A 22,655-nucleotide genomic window follows, 5' to 3' on the forward strand; every position below is an offset into this window, starting at 1 on the left:
TTTTATCTTTTACTATCTGTTTGGCCCATGATAGGTCCCATGGTTTTTCAGAGTCCAGTCACACCTGAATCTGGAAAGCAATAGTCATGACAATCAATGTACATACAGTCTGGTTTGTATAACACTCAGTATAACTCTATTAGATAAATTGAATACAGTAGCTTTACATTCTATAGTTGGCAAATGTTTACATGGAGGTTTCTCTCAATAAAGATAAACACAGGTTTTTATATCAATGTATTAATGTTTTATTCTAATTACAATAAACAGAATATATCAGTCCCTTATTTGTACAAAAATACCTGAAAAGGTTACAATTATGATTTATAAGCCATTCAACTATTTACAGATTGAAGCAAAGCACATTTTGAATACAGGAGCTCTCTCTTACAAAAAAGAGATAAGTTACTGTTTTCTTTTTTGCATTCCCTGAAATACATAATAGTTTATATTTTTATATATAGATATATTTTTACTTTAATCATTTGTACAGCCACGGCATTTTGCATTGTAACAATATTATGAAAATGCACAAGAGTCAAGATGATAATCAATCAAGCCATCTTTGCAGGATCGGGGCCAATTCACTTTCAACTTCAAAAGTAAACTGACACTGCAACTGAAAATAGGAGCATTCACTCTCAATCACCTTTCACCAGAATCATCTGGAGTGCCGTTTAATGTTTTTTTTTTTTTTTTATGTTGTATTCATTCAGAACTTGCTAATATTGTAGGGTAGCTTTGTGTCTGCCATTTGGTCCACATGTTAGGTCTGGTTTGTGCAGAGAAAGAGGAGTCATCAGAGGCACCATCTGTGGTTACAAGTTACATAGCTACCAAAACTGACACTGCACTCCACTTCCAGTTACTTTACTTACATATTCGAGTGGCTATTTGATTATTGCTGTAGGACACAGCATAATATTATGAAATGAATGATCAGATTAGAGTCCAATATCTCAAAAATTACTTGAATTGATGGCATGATAACTGAGGATGTTTTATGAGTTGATCACCTGTTGTTGCCTAAAGTGATGACTGAGGTTGAGTGGGTAACATTGTCAGACACTGGGTTGTAATTCAGCTCAGGTAGGCCGGATAGTATTTCAGCCTATATATATATATGTAGAACAGCTTCAACAGTAGTATTAACACTGTTAACTGTACTCTTTAAATAGCACTGGATCTACTCAATTTTTTGCTGCAAGGATATTTTTCAAGTAATTACAATCAGATTGGTGGTGCACATAATTCAGAACAACTCCCAGCTTGATGAGACTAAAACATTTATGAGGGAATTTGTGAACACCATCATCTTGTGCATTTGTCCTCGAGATCTGATGGACCAGTAGTTTTTAACATGCTCCAAGTCAACCCTGAGCAACCCGGTTACATTCATTTCTGTTAAGTGTAAAAACGTGGAAATCCAAATCCCCCAATTTGTTTTTCATGTGTTCACCAATTGAACTGAATTTCTGCCTTTTGCAGTTAGAATAAGACCGTGAATGAGAATGTGAACAAACCAGTTTTTATGCAGATACTAACTCCACCTTAAAGGCTACTGGTCCCTCACACGCTGACAACTCCTACCATTTACTTGTGTCAGAAAACAGTGTAATATTGGGAATCTGAGGATGAATGCAGAGTGGGTAGTCTGAATCACATCTCAGGGGACTCTGATTAGAACTTAAAAACTAGCATCAACATTTCAGTGACGTCCCAACGGTTAAGTTGAATTTCAGGAACTACAAAAGAATGCATGTATTCTTATAATCCAGATAGAATCCAAATATGCACATATCAAATTATAAATGACAGAATCCCTACACATTAAACTCAAAATCCACATTCATCCAAATGATAAACCTACCTACTAAAATAAGTTTCTTCATTCTGCTGACAGGAGGTCAGTGACCCATCTAACGTTGTTGCTCTGGTATGGTTTGAATTACATGGAATTATCACATCCCTGTTCACTGCAGTTTTAAGGGTTTAAAATAATAGAGAGGACACTGTGACGACGCCTTAACATGTTCGTGTGTGTGGCTTTTTTTTTTTCTACATCTAATCTATTTCTAGAATTCTTTCTTCAAGGCAAGGTGTTTAAACGGTGAATTATGAGAATGTTGAGGCTTACTTGACCCAGTTTCCCAAAACATTTGCGCTTTATTACTTTAATTTCTATATATTTTTTCTAGTTTAGGTCACCACAAGACGCTAATGATGAAAACTTGAGAACTTAACATCAAAGAGCTGGAATTCTTGAAAGATGATATTTTTTATAGATCTGGGCTACATGACCGCAGTAATTAAAAGGGTAAAGAAAAAAACAACAACTTAGTGACTAATGCTTTGGGAAACTGAGGTATTTTTTTTGTTTTCAATTTCATAACATTCCACGTGTCATCTACTGGAATGACAATGCTAACACTATGAATGTCAGTGTGCTTTAAAGCACCACCTCATAATAAGTGTTGATGATGACGAGAATTGGTTTTGAATGCAACGAAAAAAGAAAACAAAAGCATCAATAGATGCTGTCATTACAATAATAAGAATTCTAATAATAAATCACACTGGTCAATCATTTCATGGTAATGGACAAAATGAAAACAGTACAGAACAGCGCAGAGAAAAAGAAATCTAAAATTTTCAAGTAATCAGTCACATCCAGATAAATAAATACATTTTGCTGCAACAATACTTTAAAAAATGATTGAGTCATTGCATCTTAGATAAATAATGGTGACCATGCACAGAGAGTCAATATGGTGCGGCTATTCCGCATCTCAGATATTCACTATACCTTAAGACAACCTGCAGGTAAATAAATCATGGCTGTTGATGTTGCATTACAGGTCAGTACAAATAGATATCTAATTGTCTGTTGGCAGGTGACCTAACCAGAGCTATCACCAAAGCTTGGACTAAATAAAACTCTAAAGTGTGAGTTTTTAGAAATTTCAGGCATAATTCATTTCATAGAATGACAAAAAAAAAAAAGAAAAAGAATCAGAAAACAGCTGTTTGTGGTGAGATATTTCAAAGGGCTCTCAGTATAAATATCATTAGAAACACTTGTGACTTGTGTCACTTTGGGCATTTGCCTACATTTGTATGTCTTTCTTGAATTTGAGATGGACAGGCTTTGCCCTTCATGTGTTATCAATTTAGTTCCTTTCTGCCAGACATGATCAATAGGTGCTAAAACAGCATTCTTGTCATTTTGTGACTGACCTTGGCTGGCAAAAGGAAAACAATAGATTTTGCTGAAGTTACACGGTCTGGGACAAAAGGAAGGTGTATCCAGTACCCTCAATCTAACTCAGTTAGTTCTTTGTCATGTATCAGAGGCAGCAAAAATGGAAAATGAGGGGCATGGGTTTAAAATAATTAAAATGGGCCTTGTAGTACTTTTGCAGTCAGAAGTCTGATCCTTAAATTTTCCAGTTTTACAAAGCTGCCACACTGTTGAGGTTGTATTTTCTCTTCCTCTAACAGCAGGCTAAAGAAAGTGTGATGAGAGCGGGTGAGGCAGGCCAACAGGTGGAAGAGATGGAGAAGGAGAGGCAGCGATCACCTCTTTACAATACAACTTTCCACACTGTAGCAACAGCAGCTAACTTTTCGTAGACAGTCTGCCTGCTGACTTCATAAAGAGGTGGCGTGCAGTAGGCAGTAGGTGTACGTGTGATACTGGTGGTTCACAAGTACATCCAGGCAGAAAAAGGCCATTACAAGGAAAATAATGCCATCTACTATTGGTGTGCGGTAAGAGCACACTAAACCTAGCCACATTTACTGTATGTTTGACAGCATCTCACTGACTTCCAACAGGTAGGAGGCAACAAGTAGAACAAAATGTGAAACGTGAAAAAACGGTATACAACCAGATCACACATTTCACACAGGATCCATTGTTTCTCTGGGCTGATCTGGTTTTCCCTGGCAAAGATTCATCACTTTTAGTTTCCTTTGATTTGCAGATTGATCACTTGGAAAACACCTTAAGGGAAATGCTAGTGGTTATCCTTCCCTGTGCTGTGGAGAGGAGAATCGAACACAAGAGTGATGCTGTCCGTAGTCCCACTTTACCTTCTGCAACTGGTATCATCATGCCTTTGCCTTCAGTGATCTACTGTATGTGGCTGCATTTGCTAATTTCCCCCAAATAGTTACCTTGTTTTACTTTTCAAAATTACTATCACCGAACCCATTTACCTGCTTACAAAATTCTTCTAGCTTTATTACTTGTTATTTTACCCTGAATGACACCATGGTTTGATTGATACTTGTCCATTTCAGTGGAAGTTGCAAGGGAAATACTTTAGGGAACTGCAGCGTGCAACAGAACAACAAATACAGAATTATCTTATTGTAGCTTATGTGAATAATGAAGAGCAATTATCCAGAATGCAAAAGGTGGACTGAAAAAAATACCAAAGAGAGTATTGAAACAATGCACAAATTCAATGAATGTATCATTATGACAAGAAACCCTGTGTGGTCAGAGATGAGCAAATACATGTCTGTGAGGGTGGACAATGTAGATTTTCTATTGTCCACTATTCAAAAATACTTTGTTTCAACAGTTCCAGATTTTTCCTCAGCCATTTTCTCCAGGCTAGTTTAACTTTGACTCCAAATGTCAAAAGTATTCAAAAGCAACACTTTTTTTGGCTCTCCAAAATCTCATCCCTGTTGAATTTTGACATGTCCTTACATGCTTATGACACTAGAGGGCGGTGGCACCATCTCACAGTTAAGTAATGTGACAGAGGGGAAGTCACACACCAACAAAAGGCCACTCCCAGTTCGATGAGTGCAAAACTAAGAGACAATCAACTCTCCATCTACAGTATATTCTTTGAGGACGCTTGATGAAGTTTGAATGAGACTAGTGTTTGTTCTCAGAGTGAAGAATGGTCCAATTGTCCTGCTGATTGTCCAGTTGAAAGGTAATACAGTCTACACTTGAGCTGTGTGGTAAAACCTTGAGGGTCATTGTGTCCAAGCTTATTGATGACTATGGGTAGCAAGATTGTGGAAGGTTTTGCAACAGCATTGACACAAACGGCAGTGTTCATATCCTTTATCTTCTCTGTCCTTTACTGAGGAACCTCATGAGCAAGTTGTGCATCCGTCTCCTTAAACATCCATGCAAACCAAACGGAATCCAACAAGTCAGCAGTCTCAAGCGGACTCACAACAATATAAAATGACGAAAACAAAACATCAGTTAATTCACCAGCTTCTTATAAAGACAAAAAAGAACCAGCCAACGGGAAGGTTCTTGTTGTTTTGTTTGTTTTAGGGCAGAGTCAGGTCAAGTGATAGGGGTCATGGGGTCAGATGATCCAAAGATGTCATAAGGCCACCACGGTGCACGGGTGTTTGAGTTTACAAGGCAGCACTCCTCTGTTGAGCTGGTAGAACTCCACCAGCTGAATCAGGTCGGTGAATTTGGTGGCGCCGTCGTCAAGGCTGAAGAAGATTTGGCCATCCTCTTCACACTGCCAGCGTCAAAGAGTCCAGGAAAGAGAAAGTAGGGACATACACCACATGGCAATAGAAAAGAAAGCGTAAGGTGAAAAACAGAACATCAGCCTCTATTTTTTCTAAAGAACCATAACAAAGGTTTTACATGTCTGGGCTTATTAGAAACAAATCCCATATATTTGTATTTATATTCTAGAGAGGTCCGTTTTTTATTCAAATTCACATTAACGGTTTTCCCTCTACGATTGACATAGCTCACAAACACATTGCAATAATAAAAATAAAGTTTATGAGATAACAGATGTGGCAATATGAGGTGTTGCCATAAATAATTTCTTATCAACACAGCAGCCAAGGTCAAGGCTGCTTTTATTGTCTCCAACAAAAGACGTATCACAAAAGACAGCTTTAATAATAACCACCTCTAAGTTTAGTGCTTGCCACTGTATTTAACCTCCTAAACTGTTAAGTACCAACCTTTGCCTTACCATCCCTCCAAGCATGCATTACGTGGCCAAACATTATTCAAGCCTTTTTCAATTGCAATTTGCTCTTGTTTTACATTTACTTTCAGCTTGCAATGACCTCTATTTAGTACAAAAAATGTTTTTTAAAAGCATATATATAAAATATATTAAGCACCAAGAAAAGCTTACCGGCAGTATCTGGAAATGTTTGATTTTCTGGTGATGGCACAAAGTGAGCACAAACGCCTTGGGGTTACTCTGACTGACCCTCAGCAGAAACAACCTGTGCAACAAAAAAAGAGAACACTGAGAAAAATACTTAGTGGACTTGATTTTATGGATGAAGTAACTGAAAAAATATAACTCTTCATGTTCAGTGGATGGGAAAAGTGAATGAATAAAATGTGTTTCTGCTTCAGCTCCCTTACCCATCTACTTGTCCCTGCTGGTGGATAATGCGATGAGATTCTTCTCTGGTTATCCTGCCATGGAACCACAACTGTGCCATGTGGATGACTGCAGAAAATAAAAAAAATACATTTTATATTTATGTGTGGAAAAGAAATTAGTGACACACCGTTTTGTTAATCCTGAATTTCTTTGCGTTTACCTGAGCTTAGCGAGGAGTGGTGCAGAGGACTGTGGGAGCCTAAAACGTTCATTCGTTGACTCCTCTTCTGAGAGAGATGCCACACACAGACAAAACAACCGGGATTAGTTCATGATCAGGGCAGGCAACTCTTCTTATTTCAGCTTTTTGTATTAGAAGCTTTACATTTCTTAACAGTTAAAAGTACTTAACAAAAACCCATCAGTGTATTGTAAAATTATTTTCTTTAAATTCTAAAACTGGATTGTATCGGCTTAATTATTGTGTACTCGAGTTTAAGAATTTGACACTTTTCATATTTTGGCAGCAGCTCCACAGCCATACCAGCTTTACGAATACTTTTGTCAGCTTAAAATAACTGGGAAAAAATCAACACGTCACCCACAGGAAATTGCTCTATATGAATATTTTAGCAAAATAAATAGTGCCATCTGTAGATATTTTTTTATGGTCTGCTCCTGATTAACAAAGACAGCAGAAAAACTGATGTTGTGACTCACCCTCCACGCATGCCCCTCCTCCATGGCAGCGCTCTGAGCTTCTACAGGGTTGTCAATCACCCTGCCTATTCTTCCTGAGAAATCCATTGCCACGAGGGAGTTCTCCGATACACTCCGCTAGGGGGAGACAGAGATACATGAAAGTCCAAATGTTGAGGCAAAGGCAGCAGCTCAAGGGACCAGGGTGCAGCTATGTGCACATGTAAATAAAAGCAGTGCAGTAAAAAGCAGGTTGGCACAGATATGCATTTTGGTGAATGTTATTCTAAACTAAACTTGTCAGACTAGTTTGTTAGCTGTTCATGGTGCATTCTAACAGTATTTCTGCAAAACCAATGCTTATGTTTTTAAAACAGCTGATTCACTGGTGTAGTTTTTAAGCTTTAACTGAGTTTTAGATAAAGAAGTAAACTTACCACAGGTGCTGAGAAGTGTGACAGTAAGGTTTTTCTTTGTTGAGGAATCTTGTAATTCTGATACAATACAATGCCATACTGTAAAGAAAAAAAAACACTGTCAACCACATAAAACATCTTAATATGGTGTATTGTAAATACAGTGCAATTTTGCTGGGTCAGAAACTTTTTATTTCAACTTGCCAACCAACTTTTGATCCCACCCCAGCTTAAGAAATTCTTGATCCCTGCCCAGAATTTTTTTTTTTTTTTAGCTTTCTGACCAAGGTTTGGCAGCTGTGCTATGGTGTATATGCTGTAGTGTGATGTGATGGGAAAGAACACACCCAAAACTATCTAAACTACTATCTAAAACTACTGTCATCGTGTTACCTTGAAAAGTCGGAAGGCAGTCATCCAACAGGTCCTGCCCTGCTCATCCTCGGCACACATCATCCTTAACTCCTTCATCTCCCCTCGACCTTTATTGGGCTGCGAATTAACATTTTTCACAATCAGAAGAGAGATAATTAACACCATCATCACTACCAGCAGCACCATTATCATCACCTTCAAAGATTAAATTGACTGAGCTGAAGGATAATGGGGAAATAATGCTTTCATTGTTTGCTAATCTACAACATTTAAAACAAACAAAATGTGGAAAATAAAAAATATATATAAAAGGTAAATGAACACAACTTTTTTTTGCAATACAACAATAAAGCAGAACATCAACACTCATTTGCAGTATACACATGCATGCCAACACCCTTCTCATGAGACAGAGAACTGCAAAGGATATCAATCTTTGCTCGGCTCATAATGTTTCATTAGTAATCAGCATCATCTCATTTCTGACATCCGACACTCACCTTGATACAGAACTCGTATTCTGTGGGTGCACCGTGCTGCTTTTTGCCCGTGATGACAGTGAAGATGTTGCTGTCTTCAAGGTCTGCTAGTAACTGTAGATGTCTGGGCTCCTGGAGACAGGAATAATTAATAAGTCAGAACATCACAGAGAGACACAGCCTGGAGGCATACTGACAGACAGGGACCGCCATCAATAAAAGGCTGATTCTTTGAAGGTAATTATGTTTAATCTGGCATATTTACTATGTTATTACTATAAATTTTCAATGAGGTGTGCATATGAATTCTTTAATGATAAATTATGACTGTAATTACAAAGTAAAAACAAACATGTTAGAAAAAAATACAATGAAATATATTCTGTCCCTTGAAGATAGAGCTGCTGTTACCTTTGACGTTCCTTTTGTGGAGCAGTAGAGTCCTGAGCGCCGAAGGAACATGTAAACTTTCTTCCATGACTTCCTGCCCACCTCCTTTGCATACAGGTACCCCTGGATCTCTGGACAGCTAGTGGTTCCTAGCAAGTTCTTTAAGGAGCAAGAAAGACATGGAGAAGACGATCAGCGCACAAAAGTTTGGATTTATTCGCACTGTAATGTCCGCCATCAAGGACCGTCTGCCTCAGGAGGGCAATGCTGGATCACATCTGAAGCCTATAAGCTCTCTGTCACTGTCACAGCTGGATACTGAAAGCTGTAGGGGCATCACAGACAGGAGGCAATTGCTTTTTTGTGAAAGTGTCAACAACACAGTGTCATCTGGGCTTCTTGCACCACTGACTGACATTAAGACTGACAGCTGATGGTTGAGATGGGCAGCAGCTTGAATTCTTACATGCCACAGTAGCAACCACAATAAGGCTTGACACAGTACTGCTGAAAAAAAAAAAAACAAAGGATGTGGAACACTGGGGCTGGAGAGGATTCTGACACTGTCATGTGTATATACGTACACATGCATACAGTGCACTATAAATAGCATTTATTTATGTTCTAAGCAGGGCCAGTAATTAATATTGTGCAATACACGTGCAAAGACAAACATTACATACACTGAATCAACATATAGTACATTCCTATTGCCAAAACTGTCTTGTGATGTGATATTTTTTCACAAAAATATCACACCATGAAATGGCAGGTAAAGTTATTAGAGGTGATTTAGAAACTGTTGCCTGCGGTTGGAAGGTAAACTGTTCCAGAGGACTCTTCAATATTTGAAGCACATGTTTCCTAGTGTTTTGGAAACATCATACAATGGGCCTCATGCTTGAGCATTTCCCGACATTTGCGGGGCACACGTTCACACGCAACCGCGACGTTCATTCAAAAAGCTTTCTTTTTTAAGCACTACAACTTGCTGCTGAGCATTGACATGTGCTTTTTGCATGACAGTGAATATTGCAAACACCTGGTTGAGCTCAGGTCAGAAACCGTCTTGGTCTGGACAGCACTCTAATTGAGTGCAAAGATGTTGTGTTTAGATTAAGTCAAACACTGGGGATTCCTGACACAACTCAGGCTCACCCATTCATTTATTGACTCCTCTATGTAGAGCATAACAGAGCGTAACATCTACATGATCATCAGGGGAGTTAAAAGCTTTCTCTGAGTGGCAAGGATGAAGGGATAGATTCCACGGGTGGTTCAGTCTCTGACAACTCCATTACCTGATACAGGAGAGAGCCAGACTGCATGTAAATCCTCCATCCATTAAGACCAAAGCTCTTCAAAATCCCAAGAATCTTTTTGTGTCTGGTCTCCTCCCAGACCTTTTCTTTTCTTCATATCTCTTGTGCAATCGGTGTGTGGCCCGTGAGTGGTCCGTCAAGCTGATAGGCAGCATGGCACGTGTGTGTGAAATTGTACTGTGCAAACATACGGTAGATAGGAGAGGAACTGTATGTTCCATTTCTGACTGCCTAATTCCATCCATCACAAGTGTCGGGCCTGCGGTGCGTGTGCCGAGACAGTCATGTGTCAACAGGGGATCAACAGTAGTTATTACTGCAGGCTCTGACGAGACACGCTGTCTAAGGGTCACAGGGGAGGTATGTCAGCCTGATTGTACACTATGTAGCGGGTGCTGACTCTGAGGCAAAGTAAGCTGTGTGCGTGTGAGGAAGAGGAGAGAGAATGACAGAGAAATGTGTGTGTGTGTGTGTGTGTGTGTGTGTGATTGTGTTGCATGTACCTGAAGGAGCTGAGATGGTGGAATCATACGACTGGTTTCCTGGCACCAGGCAACCATGTGCTCTGGGAAAAATGTCTGGTGGAAGAAGAAGGTGGAAAGAGGCAGACAGACAGAGAATATCAGCCACTGTGACAATAATCATAGGGTAGGAATTCATGACAGAAAAAGCAACGTCACGCAAATCTAATTAGTACAGTCAACTGTCATAATATGTCACAAGAACACAAAACACTCAAAGAGTCAAAGAACATGTCTTTTATCTCTGAGGCGAGCAGCTACTCCTTAGGGCAAATCACACCAGTTAACTCTTTATTAACATTTCTTTTCATTTGACTGAATGCTCTGAAGACACAAAACCATATGGTGTAACACTGTTATCCTTTTAGTAGCCATATCTTTAAGGTTTTATTTCAAATTAACTAAAAATGAATAGTGTTTAACATCACAAAAATGCAAAAACAAAATTCATGAGGAGCTGCTGCCACAGGTGTATTTTTTACAAGCTACAGGTGCAGCATATTTCAACAGGAGGACGTCAGTACTGACATGGTTATGTTAAGAAATGTCTAAAAAAAACATTTACCAAGGGGTTTCTGAAGAATTCATATTTGGCATAGTTCTTCCTGAAGAGGAATCTACTGTCGCTGTTCATAGAGGCCTGGACCTGAACCACCAGCTCATGGTCTTCAAGGCAGCGCTCTGAGGTGAGACAGGCAGAGAGAGGAATAAAAACAGTGAGGATAGTCAGCAACGATTTCATCATTTTCCTACAACCACATTACATATAAGCTTATTTTAATTACAAAACTCAAATTATCAAAAAGTAACATGTTCTGTCAAAAAGGTCAATAATGAAATATGAATGTTTTATTTCTATCTGAGATTATAATCACAATATTGCTCTAAGTATGAAACAAGTACCATGGAAATCTCTGTAATGACCTGTGCAGATATTATAACTCAAGGGAAAGATCAGTTATCAGTGTTTCCAGTTAGTCAGAAACACATAAAAAATGAAACACACACACTCCCTTCATCTCAACAGCAATCAAAGTAAGTCTCAAAGTAATTTAGTCTATTTTAAGCACTAATAATCTTATTTTCCTAAAAGAACAAAAACATGTCAGTGGTGAGAGTATTGCACACGCTTCCAACTAAAATCAAGCAGCATTTCCCAAAAACCAGGGCATTGTTCTGTGTTGCTAATGTTTACATGTCAGATCAGATGTTTGTTCCAAGTGCTTGACCCGTTCTTGCCTCGGATAAGTCATGTAAGTACTGATGTTCTTTCGCCAATAACATCCTGCACACATTCACACTGTTACATACGTCCTTTCAGATTTTAAAGCCTTATTATCTGATGTTTTCTATGAATGTTGTAACTCTTTCTTTAATTCTTGTTATTGTGGAAATGTGTTGTTTGGCTTGTGTTGTGTTTTGTTGCTCGTTTCTTAGGTCTTTCTTGGAAAAGAGATCTTAATTTCAAAGAGACTGCCTGATCGAATAGAGATTAAAAACAAATAGCACACACCTGAACACCTGAATACAGGTTTAAAGGGTTAGCGTGACCATAAATTAGTTTTTGGCAATATTGAATTCAACAGAAGTGCAACTAAATGCCCTAAAATTATCCTGTGTTTCATTTGACCCGTTCAGCGGTCTAAAGGATTTTTACAAATGCAGACTGGTTTTAGTGGTTTGAGCTCATCATATGAGCTGTGACCTGTGGCCTTTCTCTTTCAGTTCAATTCAGTTCACCTCAAGTGGCCTTATTGGCAAGACTGCATACAATACAATGTTGCAAAAGCATATTAACACAAACTATACAATAATAATAACAATAAATAAACAAAATAAGCTATAGACAATAACATTACAAAGGGGCATGAAGAACAAAAGGGGCCATGGAAGGTAAAAATTATATATGATATGCACATATACAATAAATGAATCAATAATTGGCAAATATATCTAAGTAAAAGAGGCTGTGATTAAACTAAAAGTGTGTCCTTGTGCAGATGTGGTCACAAGTCCTGGTGATTTATATTCTGTGACTGCAATTCTGAAACTGGTCATGACTCAGTCAATTCCAAGAGCCTTACAAGTTCTCCTTAATAAAAGACATCCTTCCTTTCCCCAGCAGGTTTAATTAATTTCATTTTCTAACCTTAACAAATGTCTGCCGCACCAGTATTTGGTCCGATATCTCCTTTGAATGTGAAACGGAGAACTTCAGAGAATTCTGAATGTAGAGCCCTATCTCACATCATTATCTCATTTCATGTCCCCTCATTCTCCCTCCTTATCCTTGCTGTCACAATCTCTCTAACACTGTCACGACTCTTCTTTTTTTCCCCATTTCCTCTTGTTGGCTGTCTGATGAGTCACTCATGTTCGTGACAGTGACTCACACTTGCAACACTACCTTACTGTCCCAGAGTTGTTAACCTTTCGGGGGGTTACAAGTAGAGGTCAATGTTACTCGTCTCAAAGGGCCATTTCATCCCATTCAGCAGTGTACCAAGAGTGGGCAGCGATGTACGAGAATAGGCCTCTCTATTCAAACACACTATTGTCCGGATCTCTCTGAAAGTCTATTCCCGTCTACCACCCAGCAACATGTGCACACATGAAGTATCACGGTACATACATGTGGAGTGCAGACGCTGTCTGTGCATACACACTCATGAGCATGTACACACACACGCAGGACTATAACATCTCATACTGGCAAAAGCTTTTCATTTGTACTAAAAAGTTTAAGTTAAAAAAAAAAAACTATTTGTTCAAGTAAGCAATATTCATTTAAACATATATTTTGTAACATATAACTTTTATATACTGTTGACATGATACAAAATCAACAGATGTAGCCAAAACAGATTTTCCCCGATGGCTCACTCAGAAGCCACTAGCCACATTTGTCAGCACAGGAAAGTATAGGAAATGTCCGCCTATCAGACAACCAACACAGTTCCAAACAAGCTAAATCAATGGCTGAAATATCTAAAAGACTGTGATAAATGTGTCACACATAAACGATGCATACAGGATACAAGGGGATAATGAGTACCACTAAATGGAAAATATTTCCATAATTTCAATCAGCAGTTAAGATACATATTTTGTAAGATAAAGTATAGACCCGAATCACAGACACAAACGCGTCCATGCACTCAGTCGGACAATTACTGCTGCTGTAGTGGAAAATGCACAACCCTTCTCTTTTAACAATCAGCATGCTGCTGCTTCATTACATCTCATTTACTGAAACTCCTAAACATAAAATACGATAAGTAGTTATTCCAGACCTGGAAAGTACTGTGGCTGCAGTACAGGTGCACCAGAATAGAAGAAGGGCTATAATAGAATTGAGTCACTGCGTGCCAAAAATGATGTCATTTACAACAAGCTAATCTAACTGTATTTGGCAGCACTGATGAGAAATGTAATCAGAGCATGATGTATGGTGAAATATTTGGTTAGAATGTGGGACTTGTACTTTGAATAATGCAATATGTTTTCCTCACATAGGAGCATTACAGGCTGTGTGTAGATGATTGTACATTTTGGCAAAACATAAAAATATATTGACACAATTTTTTAGTTAAAACATCAGAAATTAATGGTTTTTACATGTGTTTTTCACCAGGACTCTTTCCTCAGTGTGTTTCACTACCAGGCACACTGCTCTATATAAAACTACACCCCCTTCTCTCTCACATCTGTTAAACTGTACAGACATGAGCACAGGCTCAACTTGTCTTCCATAAGTGCTTTATAATCGCCCTCTCCTCAAGGGGAGGTTGGGTTTTCTAACGTTCAGCTGGCCACAGCTTTCCAAACGTACTGTTATACTGCCAAGTCTAACACAGAATCACCCTGACAGAAACGCAAAGCTCTCTTCCTTCTCTTCCCCTTCGTTGTGGCATTTTAGTGCCAAAACAGCGAGTATTCTGGTCTTGTAGCTTTTAGCAAATCGAAGTAAAAGTGCCAAGCTCAGCAAGCTCAAGCAATGTTTACTCCTAAATCTATGAAAAATCTTCTGCATAAGTGCATAACATGCTACCTCTCTGACGACTAATGACCTGCTAACTAAAATGCAACACTTAAATCTGTTATATCAAACTTAATGTTTTACATAGAATACTATTCCTCATTTCTGAGCAGGTTTAGCCATCATAATTTCGACCTTTTTACACCACATTAGTCCCAAGGTCTCTGTCTGATGCAATGAGGGCTGCTTTTGTCAGGAGAATGGTGTCGGTGATATCACTACTCCCGGTCTAAAGAACCTTTAACATGAAAGATGGCCTTTTACACTCTTCATCAATCATCTCCATTACTTCTCTGCCATGTCATTTATAGTACTGGATCAATAACATTACACAGTCTCCGATACTGAGAGCAGCACAAGTTGGCAAAGGTTTTGTTACAGTGTTCATCAGTTACATCGCTACTTTTCCTACTCCATAACCTCCAATTATCACCTTCTCTTCCATTAGCTTCTAACTAATTTGGCTTTCACTCTGAGCCCTTCACGTAATCCTCCTTCTGTGACAACTTAAGGAGAAAAACGCAATATAATGCAATATAATTTTCCACATTAATTATTCTTGAAAAGGACAAAGAAAAATGGGTTGGGTTGTAATTACCCTGGATCTTTGCATGTACCAAGTATGATTTTTGTTTCAAAAAGACCTGATCCAAACCACAAACTTTTCTCTCAACCGCCACCACCAAATTAAATTATTCCGTAATGATCCAAAGAGTGTTAAGAGGTTAACAGGCTGTTGGGGACCAAAGATTGTTTTTGCTAAACCGAGAGAGTATTGGGAAGTTTTAATAAGGAGGTTAAGGAAAGACTCCAGTTACAGTAAATCCAATATTTACTTGCATGGAATAACTTTAGAAAACCCTGAGTGCAAACATACATCACTTTTTATTCTCCATTGAGCGTACTATACGCTGACGGTGGATCTTCATCAGTTCCATATGACAGGCTGCTTTGACTGAATTGTCAGTTAGCAGGTAAAAAATCTTATTCGTATCATCACACCTGTAGCTAGCATCAGATTCTACAATTTTAGACTTGTCTTCCAGGAGCAACTGTTTCCTCTCTCTTACAAACACCGTACATACAACTTAGGCATCATGCAAATCTTTTCTTTTTTCAGAAGCCAGAAAATCATTGGTTTGTCAGTGCTAAAGCAACCTCTGACCTCCTGTGCAATTCACTGTCCATTTCCATCACTTTCTGTTGTGCTAATCAATACGTTTAACCTATATATGTTTCAGTGACAAGCTGCTCAATGTGTGTGCTCAGTCTCAGTTTTTCATGAATTAACACTGCCCTGCCTCCTCTGCATAATGCTGCACTGCTACAGCAACCTTTTACACAGCCACTGTGTCAAAGCTGATTAAATCACTGGACATTATGGCTCTGTGCGTGCATATGTTGTATAGTATGCGCATGCACTCATGCTTGAATACATGCCTGCGTGAGAATATGTGCCTGTACTGTCTGTCTGCCCAAGTATGTGGGCATGCATGCATGCATGCGTATATGTGAATGCACCTGTGTATGTCAGTGATTGTATTGCATGTCTCACCCCACCCAAAAGTCCACGAGTTTTTTTGTGCGGGTGTGTGTCTGTTCATGTGTACTTCTGTGTGTATGTGTACAGTGTTTTGGGCCTGCAGGGCTCTGCCCCTTACCTAGCCCTAGCAGCGGGTGGTGTTCAACAAGTGCCCAACTGTTGTCGTCCACACAATGGCTTTTATAAATCAGGAGCTGGCACAGGTCTCGGGCTGTCATGTTGGCAGGGATCTCCACCACTTTACCCATGCCGTCTTCACTGAAGATCTTCACAATCTATAAAGGAAAAAATATTCAGATCAGTTCAGCAATAATAAACAACGATAATTTGAAGGTAATAAAAAAAAAAAAAAAAGACAAAACTCTTTTAAACCCATTATGAATTTAGCCTTGATATGATAAGAATAAAGCAAAAGACTGTTTACATTTGTGAAGGATAAACTCAAAATAAGATGGCAGTTTGAATATGAATTTTTTTATGGTAACCCCACAGCAAAAACTATATTGTGATCAAGTCATTTAAAACAAACCAATTCTGAAAAGCCAGTCTAATAGGTGGGTGAAGCCAGCAATTTTCTTCAAACACTAGCATAGTATTTAACATATAGTGCCCGATACACTATAGTATATACAGGTCTGTAATTATACCACACAATAGAAAAGAACGGACAGCAATTGTGGTGTTAGAAATCACAGACAAGCGTTTCTTAAGGCAACTTGTTAGTGTAATATAGAAGCAAATACATTTTATTGTATAACAAGCATCTGCTCTTGTGCAGGACTGCCTACACCAAATAGTATATACTGTTCTGCAGCTTATGGGGCAAATGAGCATGGTGTTTCCAATTATAGCTTAGCAAGAAAATGTATGCAAGTATCCAGAGATAATACATGACCATTGAATATGCTTCAAGCTCAACTTCATGAACACAAGTTCAGAATTTGTTTTTTGTTGAATAATTTATGATAATTCTTCCACTCATGAATAACTGCTTTCATTTTGTTTCCAGTAATAACAAGTTCTCATGCCACCACTGATCCTGTCCAATGTGATGTATGTACTGAATAGCAACAGTGCACCAGGCTCTGAATAGATTAACTCCATTCTGTGATCTCATCTGTGTAAGAGACATCCTATACGTCCATGTATACTTGTATATCAGTATATACTGTAGGTGAGCTTTCCCCTGCCATCCCTATTGTGGTGCATTTACTTTCACTAAGTGTCCACAGGTTGGCTTTTCAAAAGAAACCCATGCAGTCACATTCACAGTACACACATCTAATGGCCCACTGAGAAAACTAGAGCAGCCTACTTAACCTGCAGAGGAATCCAGCCTCGTCAGCCTACACAAGAATCTAGCCTACTAAGCCTACACGTCATGTATGCACACTTCCCACATAATATATCATAACAAAGAAATTCTGTTCAAAGATGTAGCTTATACATACCGCACAATTTGCACAAACCAGGCCTGAGGCGCTCTATCCATCCAAAATGCTCAAGATGAATAGCAAGGGAGTCTCAATCATTCAAGCTGCTGACGTATTTGACTCTCTTTTTATGGCTGTACTCACATCTTGAAAAAGACAAATTGTCCTTAGCTTTTAAGGTATTTACTCCTTCCATGTCGCGCCTCTGGTTCAGCATAGCAGTATGTCAAAGAGACATGGTCTCAAAATGTAAAAAGAGAAGGAGTCGAAGAGAGGCAGAGACACACGAGCAGAGACAAGAGACACAGAAAGAGAGCGGTCTTACCTCCACGGCCCGCAATAGGCAGCAGTCCGGGGAACACGAAGGCATTTTTGGAGTGAGCCCGACTCCCCACACACACACACACACACACACACTCTCACACAGTCACTAAAACAGAAAACCTCGCTATTCTGCCGCCCTATCGCCTCAAAAACGAAAGATACAAATTTGAATGCAGACAGCTGACAGTTGCAGTTGTGCTACCTGTCACATAGCCAGTAGACTAGTCCTTCAGTCTATCTGGGCCGCCGGCTCTTTCTTAAAAAAAAAACTGTCTGTGTGACCTAAAGCCGATGTCTGTACTGCTCACAGGACAGAAACACAGAGACAGTCAGTGATCGGATGGCAGCAGGTACAGTACAGTGCTTCCAGTGCCGGTAGAGTCTGACAACTATCTTTCCTTCTCTCCCTCTCTCCCTCCCTCTTCCCCTCTCTCTCTCTCTCTCTCTCCCTCACAAAGGGTTACAGCCTCAGCCACGGGCTCTGAGGCACACTGAATCAAACCACACGCTCACCAACCAATCATAAGGCTGCAGCAGGCTGATGTAATCATTCCCACACAGACCCAGGCGCGCGCGCACACACACACACACCACACACATACACACACACACACACACACACACACACTCTCTGAGAGGGATACACACTCCAGTAGACACACAGACGCACAGTCATGCACAGACAACTTTTTCAGACCTCTTGCGAGCTCTCTGCTTCAGTTTCTTTTCAGAGCTCGAAGCGAGAGGGTTCATTTGAGAAGGGTGTGGGGCAATGAGGAGGAGGAGCAGGAAGAGGGAGAAAGGAAGTTAAAAAGTTTGTCTTTGTTGCTTTTCTTGCCTCTAAAATGTTCAGAAGTTTCAAGTGAGGGCTTGTTGGCTTGTATGTTTTTCTCCGCTCCTTTGCCTCTCTTTTCCTCTCCCTCCCTTCCTCCCTCCCTGTGGCTTAACTTTGAACTCCCCAGTCAGATCTCTCTGCCTCTCACAGCAGTAACAAGACTCATTACAGAGCAAATGAAATGAAACAAACCTGGAGCAGCACTTGAACACTCCGACCTTCTCCCCTGGTGGCTAGCTTTGTGCCAACATTCTTTCTCTCTAAAGAACAAAAAAAACTGGAGACTTTTTGCACACACATGCACACACACATGCACATACACACACACAACCCCCCCCCCCCCCAACCGTCCTTTTAACTCCGATATTTAATACGGCATCAGACAGACAAAAGCCTTGACACACCCTGTCTGGGATAGGCGAGAACAGCTTTAAGTTGTCCTTGAAGCAACTTCTTCTTTTTCCCCCAACTTTTTTCAAGGGAAGGCTATGAGTGTGTGTGTGTGTGTGTGTGTGTGTGTGTGTGTGTGGGTGGGTGGGTGGGTGGGTGGGTGAGGTGCAATCCAGGAATAAGCACAGTTCTACAACAGGAAGAAGGAAATAGTGGTAAGAGTGGTAACAGTCAAAGAGATACGACTTCATTTACTATAGCGGGAAACTTTGAGGAGGGAAAGGGGGAGTCTTTGGCTGAAGGAGGGGGGAGGGAGAAAAGTGTGTGTGAATGATTGCACATGCACACAGGCCCGTCTGTGGGTGTGTATGAGTGGGATAGAGAGAAACAGAAGACAGACAGACGTGAGAAGTGAAGGGAAAAAGAGTGGGAAGCAGAGGTGAGTGAGAGAGGGAGGGAGAGAGAGAGAGAGAGAGAGAGAGAGAGAGAGAGAGAGAGAGAGAGAGAGAGAGAGACTGAGACTGTCTGGTGACACACTGCAGCAGAATGTGTAGTATGAATGCTTCCTACTGTTAACTACATATCTAGCCTGCACAGCTGTCTCTCCCACCCCTTCCCTGCCACTACAGTCACACACTCACACAGACACACACCCTCATCTACATCACAGTTAGTCAGCCTGGGGAAAGCCCAAAAAAGGCTGCACATATCACACATGATGCAATACTGGTTTTTAAAGCCAGTTCTGTAATTATTGGTGTTGGCTAATCAGTCAATTAACTTCAACCCTTATGATCCCTATTAGTTGAAACTGGTCAGAAACTCTTGGAGATGTGATCTGCCACAGTTTGGAAGTTCAGAAGGTAGGAATGATAATCCAATGACATGGTTTCTGTCGTATTCATTCCAGACAAGAGCAAAGGCCCAGGAAAACCTTAGGTTTGCCATTGGAGCAAATACACTTTGTGTGACCTGTCCTGGCTTTGATATGAACAGGTCAACATGGATTTCCATTCAACAAAGTAACTACAGGATTATTATAATCCAGAGGTGGGGTCAAGTGTTCTGCCACAACTCAGAGTCGAGTCTTGTCAGTCAAGTTCAAAGTTAACTTCCCCCCTTTGTTTTTCAATTCTGTTTCTTCAGGTAGATACCAAAGAGACATAGTTAGTGGTACGTCAATATAACACCACAGAGGGACAGGATGAACCTTCAGTCACATTATGCCCTCACAGTAAAGCTCACTGGATAGGGACACCAAAGAGCAGGGGGAGCTGACCAAAACACAACATATAAGAATATAGAAATATTGGAAGAATTAACCTCACTGTTAGCCGTGTCCTATCTCCAGTGCAGAACACAACACCTCACACTCTACAATTATATTTGATATACAATATTAAGCTAGCATCACTTACAAGAGAACAACAAGAGGATATGTAGGAGACAAAACAGTGACAAAAGCTCTTTTAGGGTACTTCTCAACTGCAGTAAATTTAAACAGCATGTAAGTTTGTATGGAGATCTATTTAACTCCAAAGTGTAGGTCACAATAGAGTGCCACTGCGATGTGGAATATACTGTATGAAGATAATAAGGCAAGAGATGCCATCGCAAGGAACACAAGGGGGCCTGGCTGGTTGGAGGGAGATATAAGGATAGTAGCAAGCTTTTAGGAATAAGCAATAAAAGCAGGAGCAGAATGACTCATCAGAAAAACATCTCCTTGTAACATTATAAAAACCACCTCATCCACGTGTTTGACTGTGACTTTAGCGTCAGATGAAGCTCCATGTCACAGGCTACCTTCACAGGCAAACAAATCAAATCAACACGTCAAATAATCTAGGCGGGAGCTGTGAAAATCTTATCTTGCATTAGACTCATGAGTGGAGGGAATGAGAAAGCAGAAAGAGATGACAGCGAAGTGACATAATTCAACTGACCTACTCTACTTCTTGGTCGTCTTAAAGGCAAAGCATAGACGTGTAGGTAAAGAGGAGGTGGGCATAGGTAGACAGAAAGAAAAAAAAGAAACAAAGAAAGAAACAAAAAACAAAGAAAGAAGCGTATTACTCTTTATCTTCTAATGCTTTTAACTGTGTCCTAATTTAGACAGTGGAGCAGAGCAGAGCAGGGCTTCTCAACCTCTCTAATGACTCAGGTCTGATAACTGTCTTGTGATGTAATCCCCTGGGGAGAGACTGAGAGCTTCAGGCAACATGCACATACACACGTACACACACACACACGCACACACACACACACACACACACACACCATCAGACACACAGGCACCCAGATGTGCTCACTCACAAATACACATTCTTTGATACAAAATACATAGACAGACATTGCTAAGCATGTAGATACAGTGTTATATTGGAGTTTCTGCACATACACACACACACACACACACACACACACACAGTCCTCTCACAGACATACACAAAGGCACAGCTAGACAGAAACTAGACAGACGCAAACAGACAAAGAGAAAGTAAACTGCACTATATGAGAACGTGCTTTGTGCAAACTAAAGTATGTACACAAGCATGTGTGTGCACGCCCAGCTGCTCACATGCATCCATCTCTCTGAGAATTGTCTGCTGGTCTATAAATAGCTCCACTGGTGTTACGTACACATTACAAGCCATTACATCAGATAGGAGTTACCGTGGCAGATTGAAATTCTAAAAGACTATTAGCCATTAGGCATACAAGCCTACACACTCATTAAGATCCATTACAACCATACTGAGCAATGGGCAAAAAGTAAGCCAACCTGCCTGACAGCTGTACAAAGGAGAGGAAAGTTTAAATATGCAAACACTGATATGTAAATTCAACCCTGATGTCAGCTTCCATGTCAACATTTCCTGGAATATTGAAGCAACAGGGGAATTTTTTCATGATGAACAGGGACTGTCTCGCCCTGAGATGAGCATTCAGGATGTGTACAGTTATGGCTGACTCAAACCTTAAATAGGCTTTAACCATCTATAACCTCAAATCTAATTTGCTAGACGGGTTGGTAGCAGTATGCACAATATTTGAAGGAAAAAAAAAAATCCCTTTGTGTATTGTCAAAGCACACACAGTGCCCGCAAGAATACCTTTAAAGCCTTTAAAGTGATTACTTTAAAAGAGACTGAGGAAATGTATCAATGAAGTCATGATTATAGTTATTCCTGGATTTTAGATTTATAATTTATTACATAAAAATGAATTGAGAGAAACTGGATTATATGAGCTTGTAGATGATACACTTCTTAGGATAGAAACAACAGATAAAATATGAAACACCGCGTTGCAAATTATTCCACCAGAACCAAGTCAGAAAGCTGTAAACTATGATACCTCTGAATGGAAATATTCCCAGTGTCCAGAAGGGAAAGTCTACATTAAATTAACATTTCTATTTTTAGACTCCATTTTCACTTTTTTTTACAGTGAAACTCAATGTACCAAAGGCTTCACAGTTTTATAGCACAACTTGTCATCAGTCTTACCAAGACAACTCCCCTCCACTG

General features: G+C 39.8%; 1 protein-coding gene across 3 annotated transcripts in view; it reads right to left on the reverse strand.

Moving 5' to 3' along the window:
- Positions 1-22,655, reverse strand: part of grb10b (growth factor receptor-bound protein 10b) — a 239,135-nt gene that overhangs the window by 173,282 nt on the left and 43,198 nt on the right. The window contains exons 6-17 of one of the 3 annotated variants that reach the window (XR_011584450.1): positions 16,259-16,415; positions 11,124-11,239; positions 10,541-10,615; positions 8,737-8,874; positions 8,347-8,457; positions 7,865-7,963; positions 7,493-7,570; positions 7,077-7,193; positions 6,577-6,643; positions 6,395-6,482; positions 6,156-6,249; positions 1,133-5,513 (exon numbers count right to left, since the gene is read on the reverse strand). Coding sequence is in view for 2 of the 3 variants with exons in the window: in XM_070834756.1 (XP_070690857.1) it covers positions 5,367-5,513; positions 6,156-6,249; positions 6,395-6,482; positions 6,577-6,643; positions 7,077-7,193; positions 7,493-7,570; positions 7,865-7,963; positions 8,347-8,457; positions 8,737-8,874; positions 10,541-10,615; positions 11,124-11,239; positions 16,259-16,415 (1,287 nt within the window). In the remaining variant the exon portion in view is untranslated. Of the gene's footprint in view, positions 1-251; positions 5,514-6,155; positions 6,250-6,394; positions 6,483-6,576; positions 6,644-7,076; positions 7,194-7,492; positions 7,571-7,864; positions 7,964-8,346; positions 8,458-8,736; positions 8,875-10,540; positions 10,616-11,123; positions 11,240-16,258; positions 16,416-22,655 lie in introns of those variants that run through there. The other 2 variants (XM_070834757.1, XM_070834756.1) reach the window with 2 other exon arrangements.

The sequence above is a fragment of the Pempheris klunzingeri genome, chromosome 8 (genome assembly GCF_042242105.1).
Source record: "Pempheris klunzingeri isolate RE-2024b chromosome 8, fPemKlu1.hap1, whole genome shotgun sequence".
NCBI lineage: Eukaryota > Metazoa > Chordata > Actinopteri > Acropomatiformes > Pempheridae > Pempheris > Pempheris klunzingeri.